Source organism: Neofelis nebulosa, chromosome 2 (assembly GCF_028018385.1).
Source record: "Neofelis nebulosa isolate mNeoNeb1 chromosome 2, mNeoNeb1.pri, whole genome shotgun sequence".
NCBI classification, from domain to species: domain Eukaryota; kingdom Metazoa; phylum Chordata; class Mammalia; order Carnivora; family Felidae; genus Neofelis; species Neofelis nebulosa.
Genome location: NC_080783.1, coordinates 189372576 through 189394369, shown reverse-complemented (window position 1 = coordinate 189394369; position 21794 = coordinate 189372576). Strand labels below are relative to the sequence as shown.

Genomic DNA, 21794 nt, shown 5'->3' with positions numbered 1-21794 from the left:
GTTCATTTGATACTGGTGATAACCTCACATGTGAGGACTCCTCAAATTGTAAACTGTATTTGACGAATTGTCAAATCCTACCCATTCGTCCAAATGACCCCTCATGAAACACTTCCTGGTCAAAAATCTCTAACTGGATAGGATTTCTCTGACTTTAAAACTCCCAGGAAATTCTAGTCACACCTATCTCTTGCAGGCAGCATGTAGCTCCTCCCACATAATGTACACTCTGTACATGTTTGTCCACTTGAAATAAATGTTTTTTTCAGTTCTAGGAGTTCAAAGAGTGGGCATGTAGATTACATTCCTTCCTCTGTTCACTTATACCTTTAAATGAATCCCCCCTTATTCAGACTCACGCAGGCACACAAGTGGGCTCTCTGAATCAACAAGACCACTCCATATGACTGAAACTGCATCACAAAATAACAACAGAATGACAACAATCTGAGATATGCAGCAAATGCAGGATATCCTGCCTAGAAGAATGTCCTCTTTTCTATTTATCCATCTATCTTTCAGTTATCTCCCCGATTAAACCTGTAATCACCTTTGAACTGTTAACACACAACTTCAAGAAAAAGTAATGTGTTATGCCCCCATCTTTGTTCCAATAAAAGCTGGCTAATCGCAGAGTAGATGTTTCTTTGCAGAGTCCAACACGCTTAAGGCAGTGAGTTTATATACTTCTATCTGGCCTTTACTCCTTCAAATAATTTCCACAGCAGTGCTTGGAAGATTTAAGCAAAACTATCCACAGCAATTTCCTCCTGATTTGCCTGCTTCTAGTGCTGTTCTCTTACAACTTACACTCCACACAGCAGCTACAGTGTTCCTATGAAAATGTAAGTCACATTATTTCACTACTTTGCTTATAGCCTTCCATTCAATGGCTTTCCACACCTCCCTCAAAGTAAAAACAAAGTCTTTATAAAGGCACACAAGGCACTACACCATCTTTTTCCTGCTCCCACCATTTACTTCTCTGATGTCAGGTCCCACTACTCTTCCCTCCTCACACATGGCCACAGTGACCTCCTTGCTGTTTCTCAAGGTGCCAGGTATGTTTCTCCCTCGGAGCCTTTGCACTCGAGGGATTTCCTGGGCCTACAGAGCTGACAATCCACTTATATTTAAAGAAACCATGACCAGAAAATTAAATATTTAAGTTATAGTACAATTAATTTTAAAACTAGATCTCCTAACTTCCTGGTTAAATTCTATTTCCCCCCAAATCTTGTACTTAATAAAAGTGACACCTCATGACTCTGTAATATGACTTGATTGTGCTCATAATTTTACTATATTCTTAAACAAAAGAACTTTGAATAATTACATGAAGCTAAAACATAACACAGTCTGAACGTTGTTTTTTTCTTGTTTTTGTATTTAGAATTTCTATTTCCTACCACCAGCAGTACCCCATCCTCCTTCCCAGCTTTGAAATGTTCAGAAATTTTACATTCCTAACAGGGGCATTATTTCCTACTTACAATTCTTTCAAAGCACCTTACTTGTGCCAAGCATAAAACAAAAACACTTCACTATCCATAAGCAGCAGTCACATACAACCATTTCAACAACTTCTCTAACAGTACTAAATTTTGTCCACTTATTTTAAAACCCTGAATGAGGCACCTAGGCAAATACTAACCAGTGACCAGGAAGAGTCTCTTTCAATTACAAGAAATCTACTCCAAAAGATGTACCTTCAATCTACCAATTTAACAGTTGTGCCTTGTCCACAATTCTAAACCACCTCCCAACGTTTCCCAGTTGGACTGCGCTCTTAAGTGCTCACAGTGGTAACTGACTTGATAATTGCCCTACTTTCCTAGTATCACCCCTCAAACTACCTGCACTCAATTCCTTGTCTACTTGCAGTAGAACTTAAATCATGACAAAGATCTTTTCTCAAAAGGAATGTCTCCTGGAAGAGACAGGAAATCTTCCTTTAATACAATATTCCTCAAATTTTATCTCAGGACACCTTTGCAACTATTTAAAGTTACTGAGGCTCCCAAAGAGCTCTTATTTATGTGAGTTATATCTATTGATATTTACCTACTAGAAATTTAAACTGAGACAAAACTTATTAATTCATTTACATTGCATGCTAACATAGTTCTGTATGAAAAATACAGTCTCTAAACAAAAAACTAAGTGAGAAGAATGGATTTTAAATTTTTAAACAAACTGCTTTAATGCTCTACTTAATAGAAGACCACTGGATTCTCATATCTGCCTCTGCCTTCAATCTATGGTAAAATCACAGGTCACGTAACCTCTGAAAAATTATGAGTAAAAAAGACAAAGTTCTTTGCCTCAGTATTATGAACAGTTTTCACCTTGTGGGCCCCCTGAATGGGCCTTACACACAGAGAACCACTGCTTTAGCATAAGAGATTCCGTGTAAGTAAAGAATAACTACAAAATAACTAAGACACATGATTTAGTTTGGGGAAGGGGAGGGCAATCAAAGCATGAACAGAGAATATGTTTCTGTGATTATCAATATGATAAAGGAAATAATTTACCATACTAATCTGGAGTACTCATTCTCTCAAAGCATTTTTTTTTTTTTTAACAAAAAACTGCCCAAAACTGGAGTTACCTTTTCTATTCCTTAATATTTGGTTCCCTTGGAATAGTTCACTGCTTTGCAGTCTTCAAACAAAACTCTGTAGATACTATCCAGCTAATCTTGATTTTTTTCTACACTAAGCAGCTTCCAGGACAGGGCACTTTTCAGTAATATATCCTTTGGCTGAACTGAACAAGCAAAGCCAAATTAAAAAAGAAAATAAATGCAAAAGGTCAAAGAGAAATGTATTTATTAATCAACATAAGAACAGAAACTAATAGGACAGAAAAAAATGAAAGTTAGAAATTACTGTCCTTCTTGGACTCTTATGTTCCAGCCATACAAACTAGTCAGTTCCTCAAAACTTTGGGCACTTGTTTTAACGACTAGGCTTACACATGTGATTTCCCCTCACTCTCACATTGCCAACCACCCTCATCTGCCTTATTTCTGCTCATTTAACAGGCCTCACTGAAACATCAGCTCTCTGCTATATGGCCGCAAAGTTCTCAAAACCCTTCTCTTTAGAGTACTTACATAATTTATCATCCAAATGCTATTCTGAGAATGATCAGGGAACTATTAATTATGCTAAGACAACAAGCCATATTATGAATTATCAGCTTAGCTTTCCTGCTTAAGAGCTTCGTAAGGAGACTCTGTCTTGCGTACTACCACTATTCCCCCGACATTTAGCTCTACGCTTATAAAAGGTGTACACTCACTCTCTCAACGAATGGCATGTATAATGCAAATTAAAGTAAAAGAGGAAAAATTCATCCAGATAAAATGACCTACTATGTTCTCTCCCAAATCCTGACACTATTCCACCCCTATTATCTTACCTTTGATCATGCCCTCGTATCTCATGCCTCTCTATCCACACCCCACCTCAACAGAATATAAACTTCAGGAGAGCAGAGAATGTCTGTTTTGTTAATTGAGGCTTCCCCAGCACCTAAAACAGTGCCTGCTCAGAGCAGGCACTCAACACTCAGTAATTGTGTGCTCAGTGAATGCTCTTCTATGTTGCCCTGCTTATCTATACTTGAAAGCCAAACCATAGAACCCATATGAAGGTGCCCCAGATATTATGATAAAACATAATTTCTCCTTCCTTTGTATACAATAACGTGTCATATCCTTCTTAAAATACTTTCTGTACACTACTTTGTCTTTGTGTTAGAATTCTAGGTCTTATCAGGTCTCATTATTCTTGGTATACCGTACATTTTAGCATAATGCCTGACACACAGTATCTAGAGAACAAAGATCTGTCAAATTAACATGGTAAAATGACAGCATTTCACAAAATTATGAGTATGTATTAAGAAACCTGATACTATGCTAATTTTCTAGAGAACTTTCTTATTCATATATATATATATCCCTAGCCCAGGCCATTGTCATTTCACAATGGCAACTCCATCCATTGAGGGGATTCAGAACAAGGCATCCCAAAACATGCCCCACTCCGGCACGTGATTTTTGAGCTGAAGGCAAACAGGACCCAGTAGATTCAGTAAAAATTACTTTCTCCTTCACTGCCCAAAAGAAATGAGAAAGGGATCTGTACCAGGAAGTTTTTACCAGAGATAACTTTTTATATCTGACTTTTCTGCACACCTGGGAAAACATTTATTTACCAAACATCTGCTCTTCTCTCCCCTTTCTGTGAATTGCCTTCTTCCTCTCTGAAACCCCAGACCACACTCCTTTCCTTAGCTCAGGGTGGTATATAAGCCTCAAATGCCTTTGAGCCTGATATCTTTGTGGGACTTCCATATACACATGTGTAATTAAATTTGTTTTTCTTGTACTAATCTGCCTTTTTATTACAGGGGGGTCCCAGCCAAGAACCTAGAAGGGTAGAGGGAAAATTAATTTTCTCCGCTACAGCATATTCCTTTTGCAAGGAGTATTTTTATAAAGAGCAAGTATCTTTCTTTTTTTTTTTTAATTTTTTTTTTTAACCTTTATTTATTTTTGAGACAGAGAGAGACAGAGCATGAATGGGGGAGGGGCAGAGAGAGAGGGAGACACAGAATCGGAAGCAGGCTCCAGGCTCTGAGCCATCAGCCCAGAGCCCGACGCGGGGCTCGAACTCACGGACCACGAGATCGTGACCTGAGCTGAAGTCGGACGCTTAACCTACTGAGCCACCCAGGCACCCCAAGAGCAAGTATCTTAACTGTTTGATTCCTTTCTCAACACTACAGGCTATGAAATCAAAATAACTTCCTTGATTCCAAGGCTTTAGGCTTTCTACTCCTTATCTAAATGTCCATGCCCTAAATTCTTCACTATTGTTAAAAGGGTTCTCAATTATGCCACCTGCACTTCCTACCTGCCACTCAATCATGCACAGTTTTCTCCAAGTGGAACAACTATTTCTAGGCAAAAAAATTCCACGCCAAGCTTCACTCCTCTTCCCAAAGGCCTTCCCAGGGCAATATTATCCATATTGTGCTACTTTAGTTATCCTTGCTTGGTGTAACAGATTAACTAGTACTTGTTCTGTCATTTATAATCATATTCATGTCCCTAATTATGTGTCTATGTATGCATATATATTATACATGTATGTTAAATGTTAGGGTTCTCTTTTAAAATCAAGGACCATTAATTAGCTCGCAAGATATGCACACATAAAAAGAAATTTGATTCAGTAATGTGGTCTTCGGCATAGTACATACTAGTGGCAGGACAGGACAGTTGTAAACAGCACAGACTCTAAAGGCAGACTACCTGGGTTCATAATCCTGGCCTTGGTACCCAGTGGTGTTAGTACCCTTTGACAACTTACTCAACATCTATACCTAACTGTTTCATAATTTGGAGTTACTATAAAAATTACAGGAGTTAATATACATAAAATTCTTTAAAGCATCTGGCACATACACTCAATACAATTATCTATTATTATTACAATGTTGTCTTAGCACACAGATTTCTAAAGCTGGATGGCTTATCAACAAATGCAATGTTATTTCTCACAGTTTTAGAGGCAGGGAGCCCAAGATCATGGTGCCAGCATGGTCAGGTTCTGGTGAGAGCCCTCTTCCAGGTATTCTCATGGGTATTCCCACATGGTACAGACAGCTGGCTAGCTCTTTGGCCTATTCATGTAAAGGCACGAATCCCATTCATGACGGCTTCATCCTTTTGACCTAATTACCTCCCAAAGGGCCCACCTCCAAATACCATCACACTGGAATTAGGCAGGGTTTCAAACATATGAATTTGGGGGGTTTTTTGTTGTTGTTTTTTTTTATTTTTTTTTAACGTTTATTCATTTTTGAGAGACAGAGAGAGACAGAGCGGGGAAGGGGCAGAGAGAGAGAGGGAGACACAGAATCTGAAGCAGGCTCCAGGCTCCGAGCTGTCAGCACAGAGCCCGATGCGGGGCTTGAACTCACGAACTGCGAGATCACGACCTGAGCCGAAGTCAGACACTTAAATGACTGAGCCACCCAGGCGCCCCAAACATATGAATTTTGGAGGAACACAAACATTCAGTTCATAGCAGCTGTCAAGACTTCTATCTTCTTACTTTATAACTGAGGATACTGAAGCTCAAAAAATGTCTAACAATTTGCCAAAAGTCACAAGAACAAGTAAATTGTAAAGCCAGAAGAGAAACACAGGACTCCTAGTAAAGGAGCCCATTCATTTCACCATGCTAAATTTTATTCAGTATATTTTTAAGGTCTACAGGTCCATTTTATGATAAAAGTGGTAAGAAAATGGAAGAAATAAGAAAAAGGAAAATGAGAGACATTTATACTCAAGAATTAAGAAAAGAAGAAAGGGACACTGTAATGATCAGGCCAGAACATGGGCTTCTGTTCAAGTAAATAGAGGGACAGGGAGGTGGTCCAGAGAACTGAGTTAAGAATATTAGGCTGGAAATAATGATCATGCTTCATTTTTCATTTAGGACATAGACATTGTTACTTGCATTTTTAAAAATTCTTTCTCTTCAGCAGTTTAGAAAGCCAATTCTGTTCCACTACAAGCTTATCTCTTCAAAAATGTGTGAAACATTTTGATTTTTCACATAGAATTATGATGTTTACACATGGAAAAAAATAACAAATTTCAGAAATTTAATAAGAATCTTTGAGGGATGTCAACATATTTGCCATCTACATTTTAAAATCTTTAAAAAATTTAGAGGTGTCCAACTGGCTCAGTTGGTAGCATGTGACTCTTGATCTTGGAGTGCTGACTTTGAGCCCCATACTAGGTGCAGAGATTACTTAAAAAAATAAAAATAAATAAAATCTTTTAAAAGTTTCAACTTATGGGTCATGTTTAGTTTTTGAGAAAACTTTAAATACATGAAAATCACATTCAGAACCATCACTATTTGACTGTCTTACACATTTCCTTAGATAAGACCCAACGGTCATTTAAAATACAAACTCTGTTCTAATAAAAATATTACTACCCCTCTACTCCCAAGAAAACCTCTAAATGAAAAATATAGACATAACCAGCTTGTCAAAGCAATAAATTTTGTTTTGAAAGATTATCGTTTAGAGAATTTGTTAAACAACATCTGTCTCCCTGATTATATGTACTCTGCTTACAGCTAGAATTTTCTATATAGTTTCTCTCTTATGGTAGTAACCAATACACAGCTCAGGCCAAAATAATTATCAACAGTACTAGCCAAAAGGCTCTGGTACTGGATATTTTATGGGACTATACTACAAAGATAAGTTGTTGAAGTTTTTACACACATTTTAGCTTAAAATGAAAATAAAAAGATAAGCAACAGAAAATATGTCCAAAATTCAAGAACACATGCTTTGTATGTAAAACATACTTCTGTAATCTGAATCCTTTATTTCTATAAACTTCCACTGTAAACTGGACAATATGGTCTTCAGGAAAAAAAAAAAAAGGACTCTCAGAGTGATTGCTCTAAGAACTATGAAACAAGAATAAAATTTAAAGCTGATACCCAAAAGAAATGCACAGTTGTCAACCCAACTATCAATTCAAATTTCCAAAAATAATTCAAGTTCCAGGCACTGCAGAAAAAGAACAAATGGTTGAGAAGACCACAATTCCTCAACCCTCCAAGATATGCATCCCTGCTGATGCTCTGGGTTAACAATGTGGATACCTCTCTCCTTCCTCCACATTCTGGCAAGAGATGCTAAAAATTTTGTGCTCCACGTTCTCACACAATTAAAGTCCATGTGCTAAGTCTCTTCTAAAAGGCGGAAGTGGGAGGGCAGGAACTGAGGTTGGTTCCCTCTCAAATCATTACATGCATAGTTCATCAGCATCTCAATCTTAAAACTGTTAACAGAAGACCATCCCACCAATATGAAACTTTAATTTCTTAAACTTTGGTATGTACAAAACCAAAAAGTGGGCCTAAGAGTTCACCTCTAATTCCATATAGCTTGGTAACTGGAGTATCGAATTCCTTCTGCTGGCTCCATAAATCTCCCTCACTAAATCCCATTGCACCTATACTTCATGAGCTCGCCTGATCCCAACTTAAACCCTCAGCTTAATTAAGGTCCTTATCTTTAAGATTGAAAAGTTTTATCTCTCTACCAGGAAGGGGCATAAAACAAATTTATCTGACCAAACAATTACCCAGTTTCCTTTATCTTATCTTATTCCCTTTGCCCTGATTTATTCTGAAAACACTTACTGATACTTATAAGCTGTGAAAAATACTAACACTGGAGATACAAATATATTTTCTCTGCTCTTAAGGGATCACAGTCCAGGGAAGGAGACAAATATAGAAACAAATAATTTCTACCAAGTATGAGAAATTCTATAACACAACTTTGTAAAAGTTCTACAAGAACACAACGAATTGAGGAAAGGTTTCACAATGCAGTTAACATCTGAAATGAGTCAAAGAATAGTAGGGTAGAATGGGGTCTGTATGTGTTTTAGCTGAGATGGAAATACAGAATGAGGAAAGCTGAAAGGTAAAGTTAATGTCTGATGATAGCCAAAGTGCTGACTAAAAGTATGTTACAATAAGTATCCTAGGATATCAACTAGAGCTCCTTTTCTCTTTCGTTCTTGCAAATTCATTCTAACCATAAATTCCCAAGAATGATCTTACAAACAACACAGAGGCACAGATTTTGTACACAAAATAATTATTCCATGGTTGGAAGCAGGAAAAACCATTTTGAAAGCCATCAGGAAAATTCAATGTAATCAGACTGATTCTCTGCAGTGAAAAGGAACAGCTCTGTTACATAAAACCAGTCCTCGGTGTTGGAGATACAGAAAAAAGAATACCAAATTACAATTCAAGAGACCTGGACTCAAGTCTATGGGAACAGTTATGCCATAATTACGAAACAAACCTTTTACTTAATTCCTAAACTGCCTACCTCACTCAAAGAGTTATGAAGATCAAATAAAATGAGTCTGAAAGTGCTCTGTAAAAACAGAAATGCTATACAAATAAAATACTACCTTCATTAAGGTTGTAGTTGCTATATAGGAAATGAACTTTAAAAAGCTGTACTGCTGACATAAACCCTGCCATATTCAATTTGTGATAAAGAGCGTTTTACCCGTTCTACAGATCGTGCTCTCTTCTTTGGCCGAGTAGGCAGTGCATCTTCCTTCGGATTGGTGTCTATTGCCCAGTAGGACCCCTAAAGGTAAAGAAAGAAATATTAACAGTATATCACAGCAACTCTATAAGGTTAAAAATGGATTTTTACAATCTTCTGCTCCAGAAGCAAATATTTTGCAGATACAACAGTGGAAAAGTAGCATGAGAAGAAATACTAGCTTTGCACTGAGAAAAATAAGGTTTACATGAGAAAAAATGTCCATTTACAACTAGATTATTAAAGAGGAAAAAAAAAATCACAATCTGAAGTAGTTAAGTCCAAGAACTTCTGCCACAGCCAAAGAACAAATGAACACACTTTTTAAATATATACTAATTCTTTGGACACATATGATAATTACAACAGCATATGACATTCAAGTCTGGGGAGAGTTTTATATATATAAAGATACTACAGTTTCCATACTCTAGGACCTCACAAATCTAAATGGTAAATGAAACCATTTATATAAAGACAAACTGCTTGAACACATTTTATATAATAAATGCATCCTGGAGAGCAATGGTCTGTACATAAATCTTTTATTGCTTATTCTTATTCTTTTTTTTTTTTTTAATTTTTTTTTTTTTTTCCAACGTTTTTTATTTATTTTTGGGACAGAGAGAGACAGAGCATGAACGGGGGAGGGTCAGAGAGAGGGAGACACAGAATCGGAAACAGGCTCCAGGCTCCGAGCTATCAGCCCAGAGCCTGACGCGGGGCTCGAACTCACGGACCGCGAGATCGTGACCTGGCTGAAGTCGGACGCTTAACCGACTGCGCCACCCAGGCGCCCCTGCTTATTCTTATTCTGTTAAAGCTTTTTAATTATTTATCCTCTCTTAGATACAAATTCTCAAGACCACTCATTTGAACATACATATTTAGCACCTACTGTGTTCCAGGCACTCAAGAATTGGGACTCCCTCAAAAAATATTTGAAAAGTATAGATCATGAAGAAACCAAAGCTCAAAAAGAGAAGTGGTTTGTTCAACCAAGGGTATGAGAACCGGGACCAGAACCAAGGCTTGCTTCCTTTCTCCCTCCCTCAGTTAACTTGTTTATACACACACACGCACACACACGGGAGGAGGGCAAGGAATGAGGGAGAAAGTAAAAGGAAGGGAGGGAGATATGCATTTCAGAAACAGATATACAATGCACATCCCAGTTTTATAATTTTACAATTAATCCAGTGTTAAAGTTTAATCTTTGCCTCTATTACTTCATTAACACTCTCAGGCTGTTTTTTCAGGCAGTATTTGACAATGAGGGGAAATACAGCTCTCATCTAACAATCCTCATTCTTTGTGTCCAACATGAATTATCTGCTTATCGTCTTTTAAGCATACGTACCATGTTCTTTCACACAGCTTTGCCTACCCTACATGCTGATCTCAGTACCACTGACAAACTCACATTCTACCTTCAAAACCCAGCTCAGATCCCATCTAAAGGAATCCTTCCTCTGATCCTCCTACTAAATTCATCACTCTCTCCCTCTGTAAGATCTCCACACATTTTATACATTTAGACCACTGACTGCACTTTACATTATAAGCTTATTTATAGGTCTGTATCCTTTCCGGGCTGACTGAGTTCCTTAACGGTAGAAACTCATTTCTATATCCACTGCGCCAGGTACAATGTCAAATACATAGTAAGTACTCAATAAACATTTTTTGAAAAACGAAGAAGAGCATTTGAACAGTGCCAACAATTTTAAGAGTACAAGGTACCTCAACTTAGCACTCATTTCATCACCCAGCCATTACTGGAGGATTCATCTCTATCTTTTCAAAGTAGTCACTGTGGTTTCAGCTAATGAATCTAGCAGACCTGATATAAACTTGCCAAGAACCATGTAAAATGTAGACACTACAGAAATTAAGCACTAAAAATGAAAACAATGATTTTTGAGTAGGTTCAGCTAGCAAGTTGCAAAATAAAGAAGGAAAAAAGTTTTATACTCCGTTGTTATAGAAGTTGAAAATTAAAGCAGGAAGACAAATACCAACACTTGTTGAACAACAGTTTAATGTTCATGGAAATGACAAATTCCAGTGTTTCATGCTGTTTTCATGGTGTACACTTGTGTGTTAATCTGGGGAAACGGTTCACTGTCCAAACTTCAGACTTATTAAACATTTTAATAAAACTATTTTTAAAAGTATCTATTCTTCCACACAAAATATGATGGGTGTAGCTTATCACAAAGAAAAAAATTGTTCATATGCCTAACTATTTAGGATATAGTCACAAAACCCTGAATGCCTAAATGCAAACACAAACCGTTGAAATTCACAAAAGAAATTGTAAAATCATCCACCTTAGGTAGCTCTTGCTAACCTACTGACTGAATTTCATCTGCAAAATCACAGGTTTGGATTAAATGACCTTAAAATTTCCCTTCACAAATGAAAACCACAAGATACCACTTCACACCTATTAGGATGTCTATTATCAATCAATAAATAATAAATAATAAATAAAATAAAATAAAATAAAATAAAATAAAATAAAATAAAATAAAATAAAATAAAATGTGCTGGCAAGGAAGTGGACACACTAACAGAATGCAAAATGGTGCAGTCACTGTGGAAAATGAGTGGCAGATTATCAAAAAATTAAACACAGAATTACTATGTGATCCATCAATTTCACTTCAAGGTATATACCCACAAGAATCAAAAACAAGGACTTGAACAGATATTCATATCCTCATGTTCACAGCAGTATCATTCACAATAGTTAAAAGGTAAAAGCAACCCAAATGTCCATCAATAGATAGATAATATGTGGTGTATACACACACACACACACACACACACACACACACACACACACACACAATGGAATGTTATTCAGTGTTTAAAAGGAAGGCAATTCTGTCATATATGCGATAACATGAGTGAACCATTATGACATCATGCTAGGTGAAGTAAATCACAAAAAGACATGGTGTAATTCCACTTACATAAAGTACCAAGAATAGTCAAAATCACAGACACAGAAAGTAGAATGGTGGCTGCCATGGGCTGGGGGATGGGAAGAGGAAGAATTACTATTTAGTGGGTGTAGTTTCAACCTGGGAAGTGAAGGAGTTCTGGAAATAGATGGTGGCGATGGTTGTACAACAATGTAAATATGCTTAATGCCACTGAACTATACACTTACATGGTTACAATGATAAATTTTATGTTCTATATCATACCACAAAAGGTCCCTTTCAGCTACCTTTAAAAAGCAGTTACCGAGGGGCGCCTGGGTGGCGCAGTCGGTTAAGCGTCCGACTTCAGCCAGGTCACGATCTCGCAGTCCGTGAGTTAGAGCCCCGCGTCAGGCTCTGGGCTGATGGCTCGGAGCCTGGAGCCTGTTTCCGATTCTGTGTCTCCCTCTCTCTCTGCCCCTCCCCCGTTCATGCTCTGTCTCTCTCTGTCCCAAAAATAAATAAAAAAACGTTGAAAAAAAAAATTTAAAAAAAAAAAAAAAAAAGCAGTTACCGGGGCACCTGAGTGGCGCAGTCGGTTAAGCGTCCGACTTCAGCCAGGTCACGATCTCGCGGTCTGTGAGTTCGAGCCCCGCGTCAGGCTCTGGGCTGATGGCTCGGAGCCTGGAGCCTGTTTCCGATTCTGTGTCTCCCTCTCTCTCTGCCCCTCCCCCGTTCATGCTCTGTCTCTCTCTGTCCCAAAAATAAATTAAAAACGTTGAAAAAAAAAATTAAAAAAAAAAAAAAAGCAGTTACCTTTGTTCTTCCTTAATATTTCTCACAGAAACTGAACTGCCCAAATATAACCTATCTACAAACACACATTTCATCTAACTTCTTCCCAGAGTAAGGCCTACTACTCTAGGCTCATGTGCAACAAGTAGGAAACAACAGTTCATTGTTGTGATTTTATTTTTAAAACCAACTTCATTGGAGTATATATATTTTTAAATGAAGTACACCCATTTGAAATATACAGTTCAAGGAGTTCTGACAAATGTATACACTCATGCAATACCAAAATCAAGATACAGAACATTTCCATCACCCCAAAAGGATCCTTTTTGTGACTCAGCAAGCAATTCCCTTTCCTTTGCCCCCACCTCCATCCCATACAACCATTGATCAGCTTCCATTATAAATTATTCACCCTTTTCTAAAATTTCACATAAATGGAATCAACCTGTCAAACTATTTTCCACACCGACTAGCAATGCATGAGTTCAGCTGCTCTATGTCCTAACCAACACTTAGTATTTTAAGTCTTCAAGGACAAACAATATAGTGGAAGTTGTCATTGTAACTCAGTGATTTTTATGTGTGCTTCCTGAATGAATAATGATAGTAGGCAGCATCTTTGCATGTGCTTGCCATCCATGTATCATTTTGCAAAGTGTTGAAAACTTTTGCCCATGTTTTATTTGTTTTTTGTTTTTTTTTTTTTAATTTTTTTTTTTTTCAACGTTTTTTATTTATTTTTGGGACAGAGAGAGACAGAGCATGAACGGGGGAGGGGCAGAGAGAGAGGGAGACACAGAATCGGAAACAGGCTCCAGGCTCCGAGCCATCAGCCCAGAGCCTGACGCGGGGCTCGAACTCACGGACCGCGAGATCGTGACCTGGCTGAAGTCGGACGCTTAACCGACTGCGCCACCCAGGCGCCCCGCCCATGTTTTATTTGGATTATAAGACTTTGGGTTATTTGTATTCCAAGAATTTTTTAATATTTTTTGAGTAACAAAAGAGATATAGATAGAAAGATAGATAGATATAGATAGATAATATATAATAAATATTTTCTCTCAGTCTGTGGTTATCTCTTCATTTTTATTACAGCATCACCTAAGGAGCAAAAATCTTAAATTCAACAAGTTCCAATTATCAATTTTCATTTTGTGGTCTGTGCTGTTTGTCTAGCTTAAAAAAATATATTTGCCTACTCCAACATGGCAAATATTTTCCTCCATTTTCTTCTAGATGTTTTATAAAATAGTCTTAATTTTTATGCTAAGGTATCTCATCCACTTAAGGTTAACTGCGTAAGTCTGAGATAAGGATCAATATAAATTGAGTCTATTTCTGAACTCTATTCTATTCCATTGATCTACATGTCTATCCTTATACCAATACCACTGTGTCTTAATTATTGTAGCTATGTAGAAAGTCTTGAAATCAGGCACTACAAGTCCCACAACTTCATGTTTTGTTTTGTTTTTCAAAACTGTTTGCTTATTCTAGGTCCTTTGCATTTCTTTGCAAAGCTTGTTGGTGGGGTGGGGAGGGGAAGGGAAGGGAAGGGAAGGGAGGGGAGGGGAGGGGAGGGGAGGGGAGGGGAGGGGAGGGAAAGAAAAGTATGCTAGGATTTTTATTGGGATTGCATTAATGTTATAAATCAATTTGGGGAAGACTGACATCTAACAGTGAGTCCTCTATTCCACAAACATGCTGTATCTCTCCATTTACTTAGGTCTTTTATTTCTCTTGGTAATGTTTTACAGTTTTGAGTAAACAGGTCTATATTTATTTTGTTAAAATATATCCCTCAAGTATTTCATTATTTTGCTACTGTAAATGGAACTGCTTCTGTTAACTTGCAGTCATTCCTCAGTAATACAAAGAAATTATACTGACCTTGTATCTTCTGACTTTGCTAAACTCACTTATTAGTTCTAGGGGCTTTCCCATATATTAGGATTTTCTATATATGCAATAATGTTGCTTCCAAATAAAGACAGTTTCACTTACTATTTTTCAATATGGATGTCTTTTCTTTTTCCTGCCTTACTCCATTGGCTTGGACCTCTAATAGAATGCTGCACAACAGTGAATACAAACATCTTTGTTCTTAATCTCAGAGAGAAAGCATTCAGTTTCTCATCATTAAATATGATGCAAATTGTTAAGTTTTTGATAGATTTCTTTAATCAAATTAAGGAAATACCCTTTTATTCCTAGTTTGCTGAATGAGTGCCAAAACTTTTCTACACTTAAGATGATATGATTTTTCTGTTTTCTTCTACTACATGGTGAGTTACATCAATTAGTTTTCCAATTTTAACCTGCATCGCATTCCTGGGACAAATCCCACATGATCATGATGTATTCTTTTTATGTATCAATAAATTTAGTTCGGTGCTATTTTATTAAAGATTTTTGAGTAGTCTATTTTCACAAAGGATATTGGTCTGTAGTTTTCTTATTGTTTCTTGGCCTGACTTTGGTATCATGGTGATGCTGAACTCATGAAATGAGCTGTAAACTGCTACTTCATCCACTATTTTTTTAAAAGTTTCTGGAAGACTGGCATCACTATTTCCTCAAGTATTTCAGCTTCTGGTTTCGTTGCTTTTGTTTGTCCATTTTCTGTTTTATTTATTTCTAATTTTACCTTTATTGTTTCCTTCCACTTACTTTGGGTTGAATTTGCTCTTTATTTTCCTAACTTCTTAAGGTAAATGCTTACATAACTGATTTCAGACCCTTCTGATTTTTCTAATTTAAAGTTTTAAGCTTCTTTCTCAACATGCATTGGCTGTATGTCACAAATTTTTATATATTCTGCTCTCATTATCATACAGTTCAAAATACTTTCTAATATCCCTTATGATTTTTGTTGTTGACCCAGAGGTACTTTAGAAATGTATCATTTAGGGGCGCCTGGGTGGCTCAGTCAGTCGGTTGAGCGTCCGACTTCGGCTCAGGTCATGATATCTCACACCTCGTGAGTTTGAGCCCCGCGTCGGGCTGTGCTGACAGCTCAGAGCCTGGAGCCTGCTTCGGATTCTGTGTCTCCCTCTCTCTCTTTGCCCCTAATCCACTCGCATTCTGTCTCTGTCTCTCTCAAAAAATAAATAAACATTAAAAAAAAAAAAAAAGAAAGAAAGAAATGTATCAATTAGTTTCTAATTTGGGTTTTTTAAAATATATTTTTGTTACTGACTTCTAATTTAATTCTACCAGTCAAAAAATATATATGTAAATTTTCACCCTTTAGTTATGTACTGAAACTTGTTTTCGTGTTACTTTAGTGTCTGGGCATTGTGGACTGATGGACAATGATGAAATAAGGAGATGCAATCATTTCAAGATTTAGGAAAAATAAGATCAATAAAATCCCATAATGCATGTTAGATTTATAAAGGAATCACATGGTAATTGCGAGAGAATAAATTTTATTCACTTTTTTAAATACATAAATTTTCTATTTGTTCTTTAGAAAATTTCTAAGAAAGAATATAAGTCATAAAATAACCATCTTTATGAATCAAAACTGCTCAAAAAAGATACTCAAAAACTGAACCGGGTCCAATGGGCTCTGATGAAGTACTGAGGATTAAATAAAACATATATAAAATATTTCCTCCTCCAGTATTTGACCACATATTGCTTCAAATTACTCTTCCAATATTCTTTCTCATCTCCTACAATTTCTATCAAACAGCAAGCAAAAAAATATTTGGCAAATCTTAAATTTTAAGGGCTGAAAAGGACCTTTGAAATAATCTATTACAACTTTCATTTGATTGCTTAAAGAGAGCTGTGCCTGAGAGAGTTAAATAATTTGGCTGATCCTAAACTTTCATCTTTTCATTTAACATTTATTTTATTTGTACTTTGCACAAAAAAAGACAAAAGATTAATGATAACAGCCAAACTACATTTAGTAAGGCTTATCAGAAAGTAAATGCAAGAACAGCAAGCTATGCCTAGATATAACCTGAATATTATCTAACCCACCACTGGGAAAATGACACATGTTCAATCACCCAAACTGGTTAAACTTCTCAAACTATGGACAGACACAAGAAAGGTGAACAACCTTTCTCTTAATGACAGTTCATGAAGGGCTGATTGTGTATGTGCTAGTCACAACATTAGCACTAGGAATACAAATAAAAAAGTCAGTCTTCAGCTGTGGTGAAGGAGACGGAAAAGATATCTGTATTGTTAACTCTCACCACTTCCATGTTCTTGTTAAAAGTCATTTTCTCAATCAGCTTACCTTGCTTATTACTCTTTTGAAAATGGCAATGCATACTGAATCCACTTTATCCTACTGCATATTTTTCTACAGCATTTATAATTATCTAACATTCTATATAATTCTATATAATTTATGTATTTGTTTACTGTCATTCTCCCATAAGGCTGTAAGTTCCTCAGGGGCAAAGATTTTTGTTCAGTTTCCTGATGTATTCCAAATACATCAGAATAGTGACTAGCAAATAAAAGGCAAGTAAATAATCAGCAAGTGCTAAGTGAGACAAGTGAGCTAAATCTCAGGCTGATGATCATCAGATGCGGCAGGAGGAAAAGGGAATAAAAAACAATTTTAGGCAGAGGAAAAGAGTGGAAATAGCATTTTTAACCTGGCATTCATGAACTCCGCAAGGGTCTATGCACAGGATTCAGGAACATTATGAAATTGGGTAAGGAGAAAATGCTGAAAATTCAGCATGTCCTTCCATTACAAATGTAAGGAACAAATGACAAATCGATTTGATTCCTGTCACGTTAATAGTTTTTGTCTCAAAAGGTCAGTCATTACTACTCATTATTCATTTCCACTTTTGTTATTTAATAGGCTACCACACTCAAAAATACTACTACTACTATGCTGCCACATTCAATTTTGTTATTTAGTGTTACTAAAGCAGCATGTAGATTACTGAATCATGAATTTGTTATAATATTTTTATAACAATTTTAATATAACTGTTTATCTTTTGCATCCTGATTATTCTGGCTTAAGTAAAATATTATTCTGGGGAGCGTGGGTGGCTCAGTTGGTTGAGAGTCTGACTCTTGATTTCGACTCAGGTCATAATCCCAAGGCTGTGGGACCGAGCCTTGTGTCGGACTCCGCACTGAGCGTGGAGCCTGTTTGGGATTCTGTCTCTCTCCCCTCTGCCTGTAATCCCCAACTCATGCAAAATAAAAAATAAAAATGAAGTTAAATTTAATTTAATTTAATTTAAATTTAAATATTATTCCGAGAGGGGTTCCCAGGCTTCAACAGAACTGCCAGATTCTGGTGCTAAAGTCACACAGATCTATGAGACAATAATAAATTAAATAGGACTAGGTTTAAAAAAAAAAAAAAAAAAAAAAAGCAAGAAAGGAGTCCAGATAGCTAAAGAGAATTTTTTTCTTTTTTTAGTTTTTCTTTTGCTTTACATGAATGCTGTTTATTTCCTTCAATATTTTAGGTGGCATGCTGATTCTAAGTTTTTTTGTAATTATTAATTCATAAATCCTGAAAATTCATTAAAAATGTATTATTGATACTAACAATCCAAAATTCAAAGTCTTAAGAACCTTTACGGTACTTATTTTTAACTTCTCTATAAGCTATCACAACTAGGAAAAGTTGTGCTAATACACAATTCACAATCACTTTTTTATGTAGCAAAAAGCTTTACACAGTGAAGACTGGCCAACAACTCTCAAGAAATCTTTATCTCTGAACCTAATATACTGTATGAAATTATCTTTATAAGTGATTTCCTCCCTAGACCAGAAGTCTTAATGGCAGTGATCTCTTAGTCATCCTTATATCTGCAGAGCCAAGCTTAATAACTAGCATAAGTTATAATTTAATAAATGATTACCAAGCTTAACTCCAATAAATGTCTTATTTGAAGATACACTAAAATTATTAAAATAGTTAAAATATTCAGAACTTCCAGAGGTTCATGGGACTATAGATACTGCTGCTCTACTTGTTTTTATACATACCCAGTATTTTATTCAAGTTAAAAGGAATAAAGGATGTAAAAATATATTGTGCTCATGGACTGGAAGATTTAATATTGTTAAGATGGCAATACACCCCAAATTGATCTCTAATTCAATGCAATTCCTATCAAAATCACAGTTTATTTGTAGAAATTAACAAGCTGACCCTAAAATAAATATGTATTTGACCTAGAATAGTCAAAACAATCTTGAAAACGAAGAAAAAAGTTGGAAGATTGACATCTCCTAATTTTAAAAGTATGAAAAAATTATAGTAATCCGAATTAAGAGTCTAGAAATAAACCTGTATATTTACAGCCAAAGGATTTTCCACAGAATACTGAGATAAAACAATGGGGAAAGAACAGTCTTTTCAACAAATGGTGCTGGGAAAACTGGATATCCACATGCAAAAGTATGAAACTGGGCCTCTTCACAGCATACAAAAAATTTACCCAAAATGGATCAGGGACCTAAATGTAAGAACTGAAAGTATATAACTCTTAAAAAAGAAATATAAATCCTCATTACCTGGGATTAGTCAATGACTTTTTAGATATGACACGAAAAGCACAACAACCAAAGAAAAATTGATAAATTTATCAAAATTTAAAGTCTGTGTTTTATCAATAGACACTATCAAGACAGTGAAAACACACCTGCACAATGGAAGGAAACCTGCAAACAAACATATGATACCGGACTTGTACCTAAAATAGATAAAGGACACTTAAAACTCACTAATCAAAAGACAACCTGATTAAAAAATGGCCAAAGGATCTGAATAAACACTTCTCCAAAAGAGATATATGAATGGCCAATACACACATGAAAAAATGAACCTCATCATTTACCGTTAGAGCAATGCAATCAAACCCATAAGAGAATGAGATACCACTTCATACCCACTGGGATGGCTGTAATCAAAAAGGCATAATCAAAAGGGTTGGCAAGGGTATGAAAAAACTGGAAGCCTCATAACTGTGAAAATGTAAAATGGCATATAGTTCCTACAGAAAAGTATGGCAGTTCCTCAAAAGATTAAACATATGACCCAGCAATCCCATTTCTAGAAAAATGAAAACATTATGTTCATACAAAAGCTTGTACAAAAATGATCATAGCAGCATTTTTCATAATAACCAAAGTAGAAACAACCCAAATGTCCATCAACTGATGAACAGATAAATAATTGTGATATGTTCATACATATCACAGAGTATGATTAAGGCACAAAAAAGGGATGAAATACTGCTACATGCTTCAATATAGATGACCCTGAAAAATCTTACGCTAAATGAAAGAAGCCAGACACAAAAGGCCACATACAATGAGTCTATTCACATAAAATGTCCAAACTGGCAAATCCATAGAGATGGAGAGTAAAGGCAGAATGAAGGATGACTACTAATGACTACTGAAGCGTTTCTTTTTGGGGTGATAAAATAAAAACGTCCTGAAATTAGATAGTGGTGATGGTCCCACAACTTTGCAAATATACTAAAAACCACTGAATCATATGCCTTTAAACGCTAAATCTTATAGCATGTGAATTAGATCTCAATAAAAAATATTTAAGAAAAAATAAGAATCACGAGCTCTAATCTAATAAAGTGATATGCTTAACAGTCAAAAGTCACTTTTCACAAAACCAAGTCAGTAGTATTGCCCAGAGAGAACTCAAATCTCTTGATTTCTTTGGACCATGTCAGTCTTTGATACAAGTTCTAACTAGTCATTAATGTCAGAGAAAGTCAAGCAGTTCATCTACTTGAAGAATAAGAACTCCAAAGATTCTCTCAAACTCGTATTAGTAAACTAATGTTGAGAAATGAAATAAATTGTCTTGACGCTGCCTTACTGATCAAGAGTAAAAGAAGAAATAAAGTGACAACTTCTAAACATCTAAAAACCATCCTTAATTTAAAATACCAAGAGAATTAATGCATAATTAGAAAAGTTTCCTTACGAAACATACAACAGCCACTTCTTGGTTAACTAGGAAAAGATAAATATCATTCTTGTGATAAATGTTTATTAAACAGCCACTATGTACAGATAAAATGCTAGGTGCTATGGGGGTATGAAGATGTCAAGTACAAAGACCCAATCCCCAAACCTTATCAACAAAAAACTCACAACAGAGTATAACAGATAAAAATACAGATAGCTACCATCATTCAAGAACTATAATAGTGGTATGCTCAAAGAGCTATGGTAATAAAAAGAAGAGAGGTGAAAATAAACAGAAAGGAAGAAAAGTTGTTACAGGGAGAATAAAGACTGTTATCCACTGTTCAGAGTAATGTGGACATTTCAGTTGGCCACCAAAGGATGAAGAAGATGGAAAGAAAGACTATTTTAAACACAATGAAGATAGGAAAATACCTTCAGAAATAAAAAGATATAAAACTGCATCATAAATGGAAGAAAAATAATGCAGTATAGCCTGAATATAACTTTAGGGGCATGAAACGGGGGGGCTGGAGTTGAAAATATGGCAATAGAGACATGTTTGTGGTTTTACTTGCATATCATAGCTAAAGGTAGCATTGCAGAAGATAGAGCAGAGGGAAACAGATTAGAGGAAGGAGACCAGTTGGAAGTAACACATTAATATAACTTATCATTAAAATAACTTTATTTCTTAAAATTCTCATTTCTTGTAATAACTTTGTTTTAAACATAAAAACCCAGGATCCAGGGGCACCTGGGTGACTCAGTTGGTTAAGCGTCCAGCTCTTGATTTTGGCTTGGGTCATGACCCCAGGGTTATGGGATCAAGACCCATGTTGGGCTCCATTCTGAGTGTGGAGCCTACCTGGGACTCTCTCTGTCCCTCTCCCCAACTTGTGTGCATGCTCA

The 21794-nt window shown here is 36.1% G+C and overlaps 1 protein-coding gene across 5 annotated transcripts in view; it reads right to left on the bottom strand.

Annotated features, from left to right (window-relative positions):
• Positions 1-21794, bottom strand: part of FOXJ3 (forkhead box J3) — a 151124-nt gene that overhangs the window by 52806 nt on the left and 76524 nt on the right. For all 5 annotated transcript variants that reach the window (XM_058717817.1, XM_058717818.1, XM_058717815.1 and 2 more), the window contains one exon: positions 9157-9240. In XM_058717817.1, the coding sequence (XP_058573800.1) occupies positions 9157-9240 (84 nt within the window). The remainder of the gene's footprint in view (positions 1-9156; positions 9241-21794) is intronic.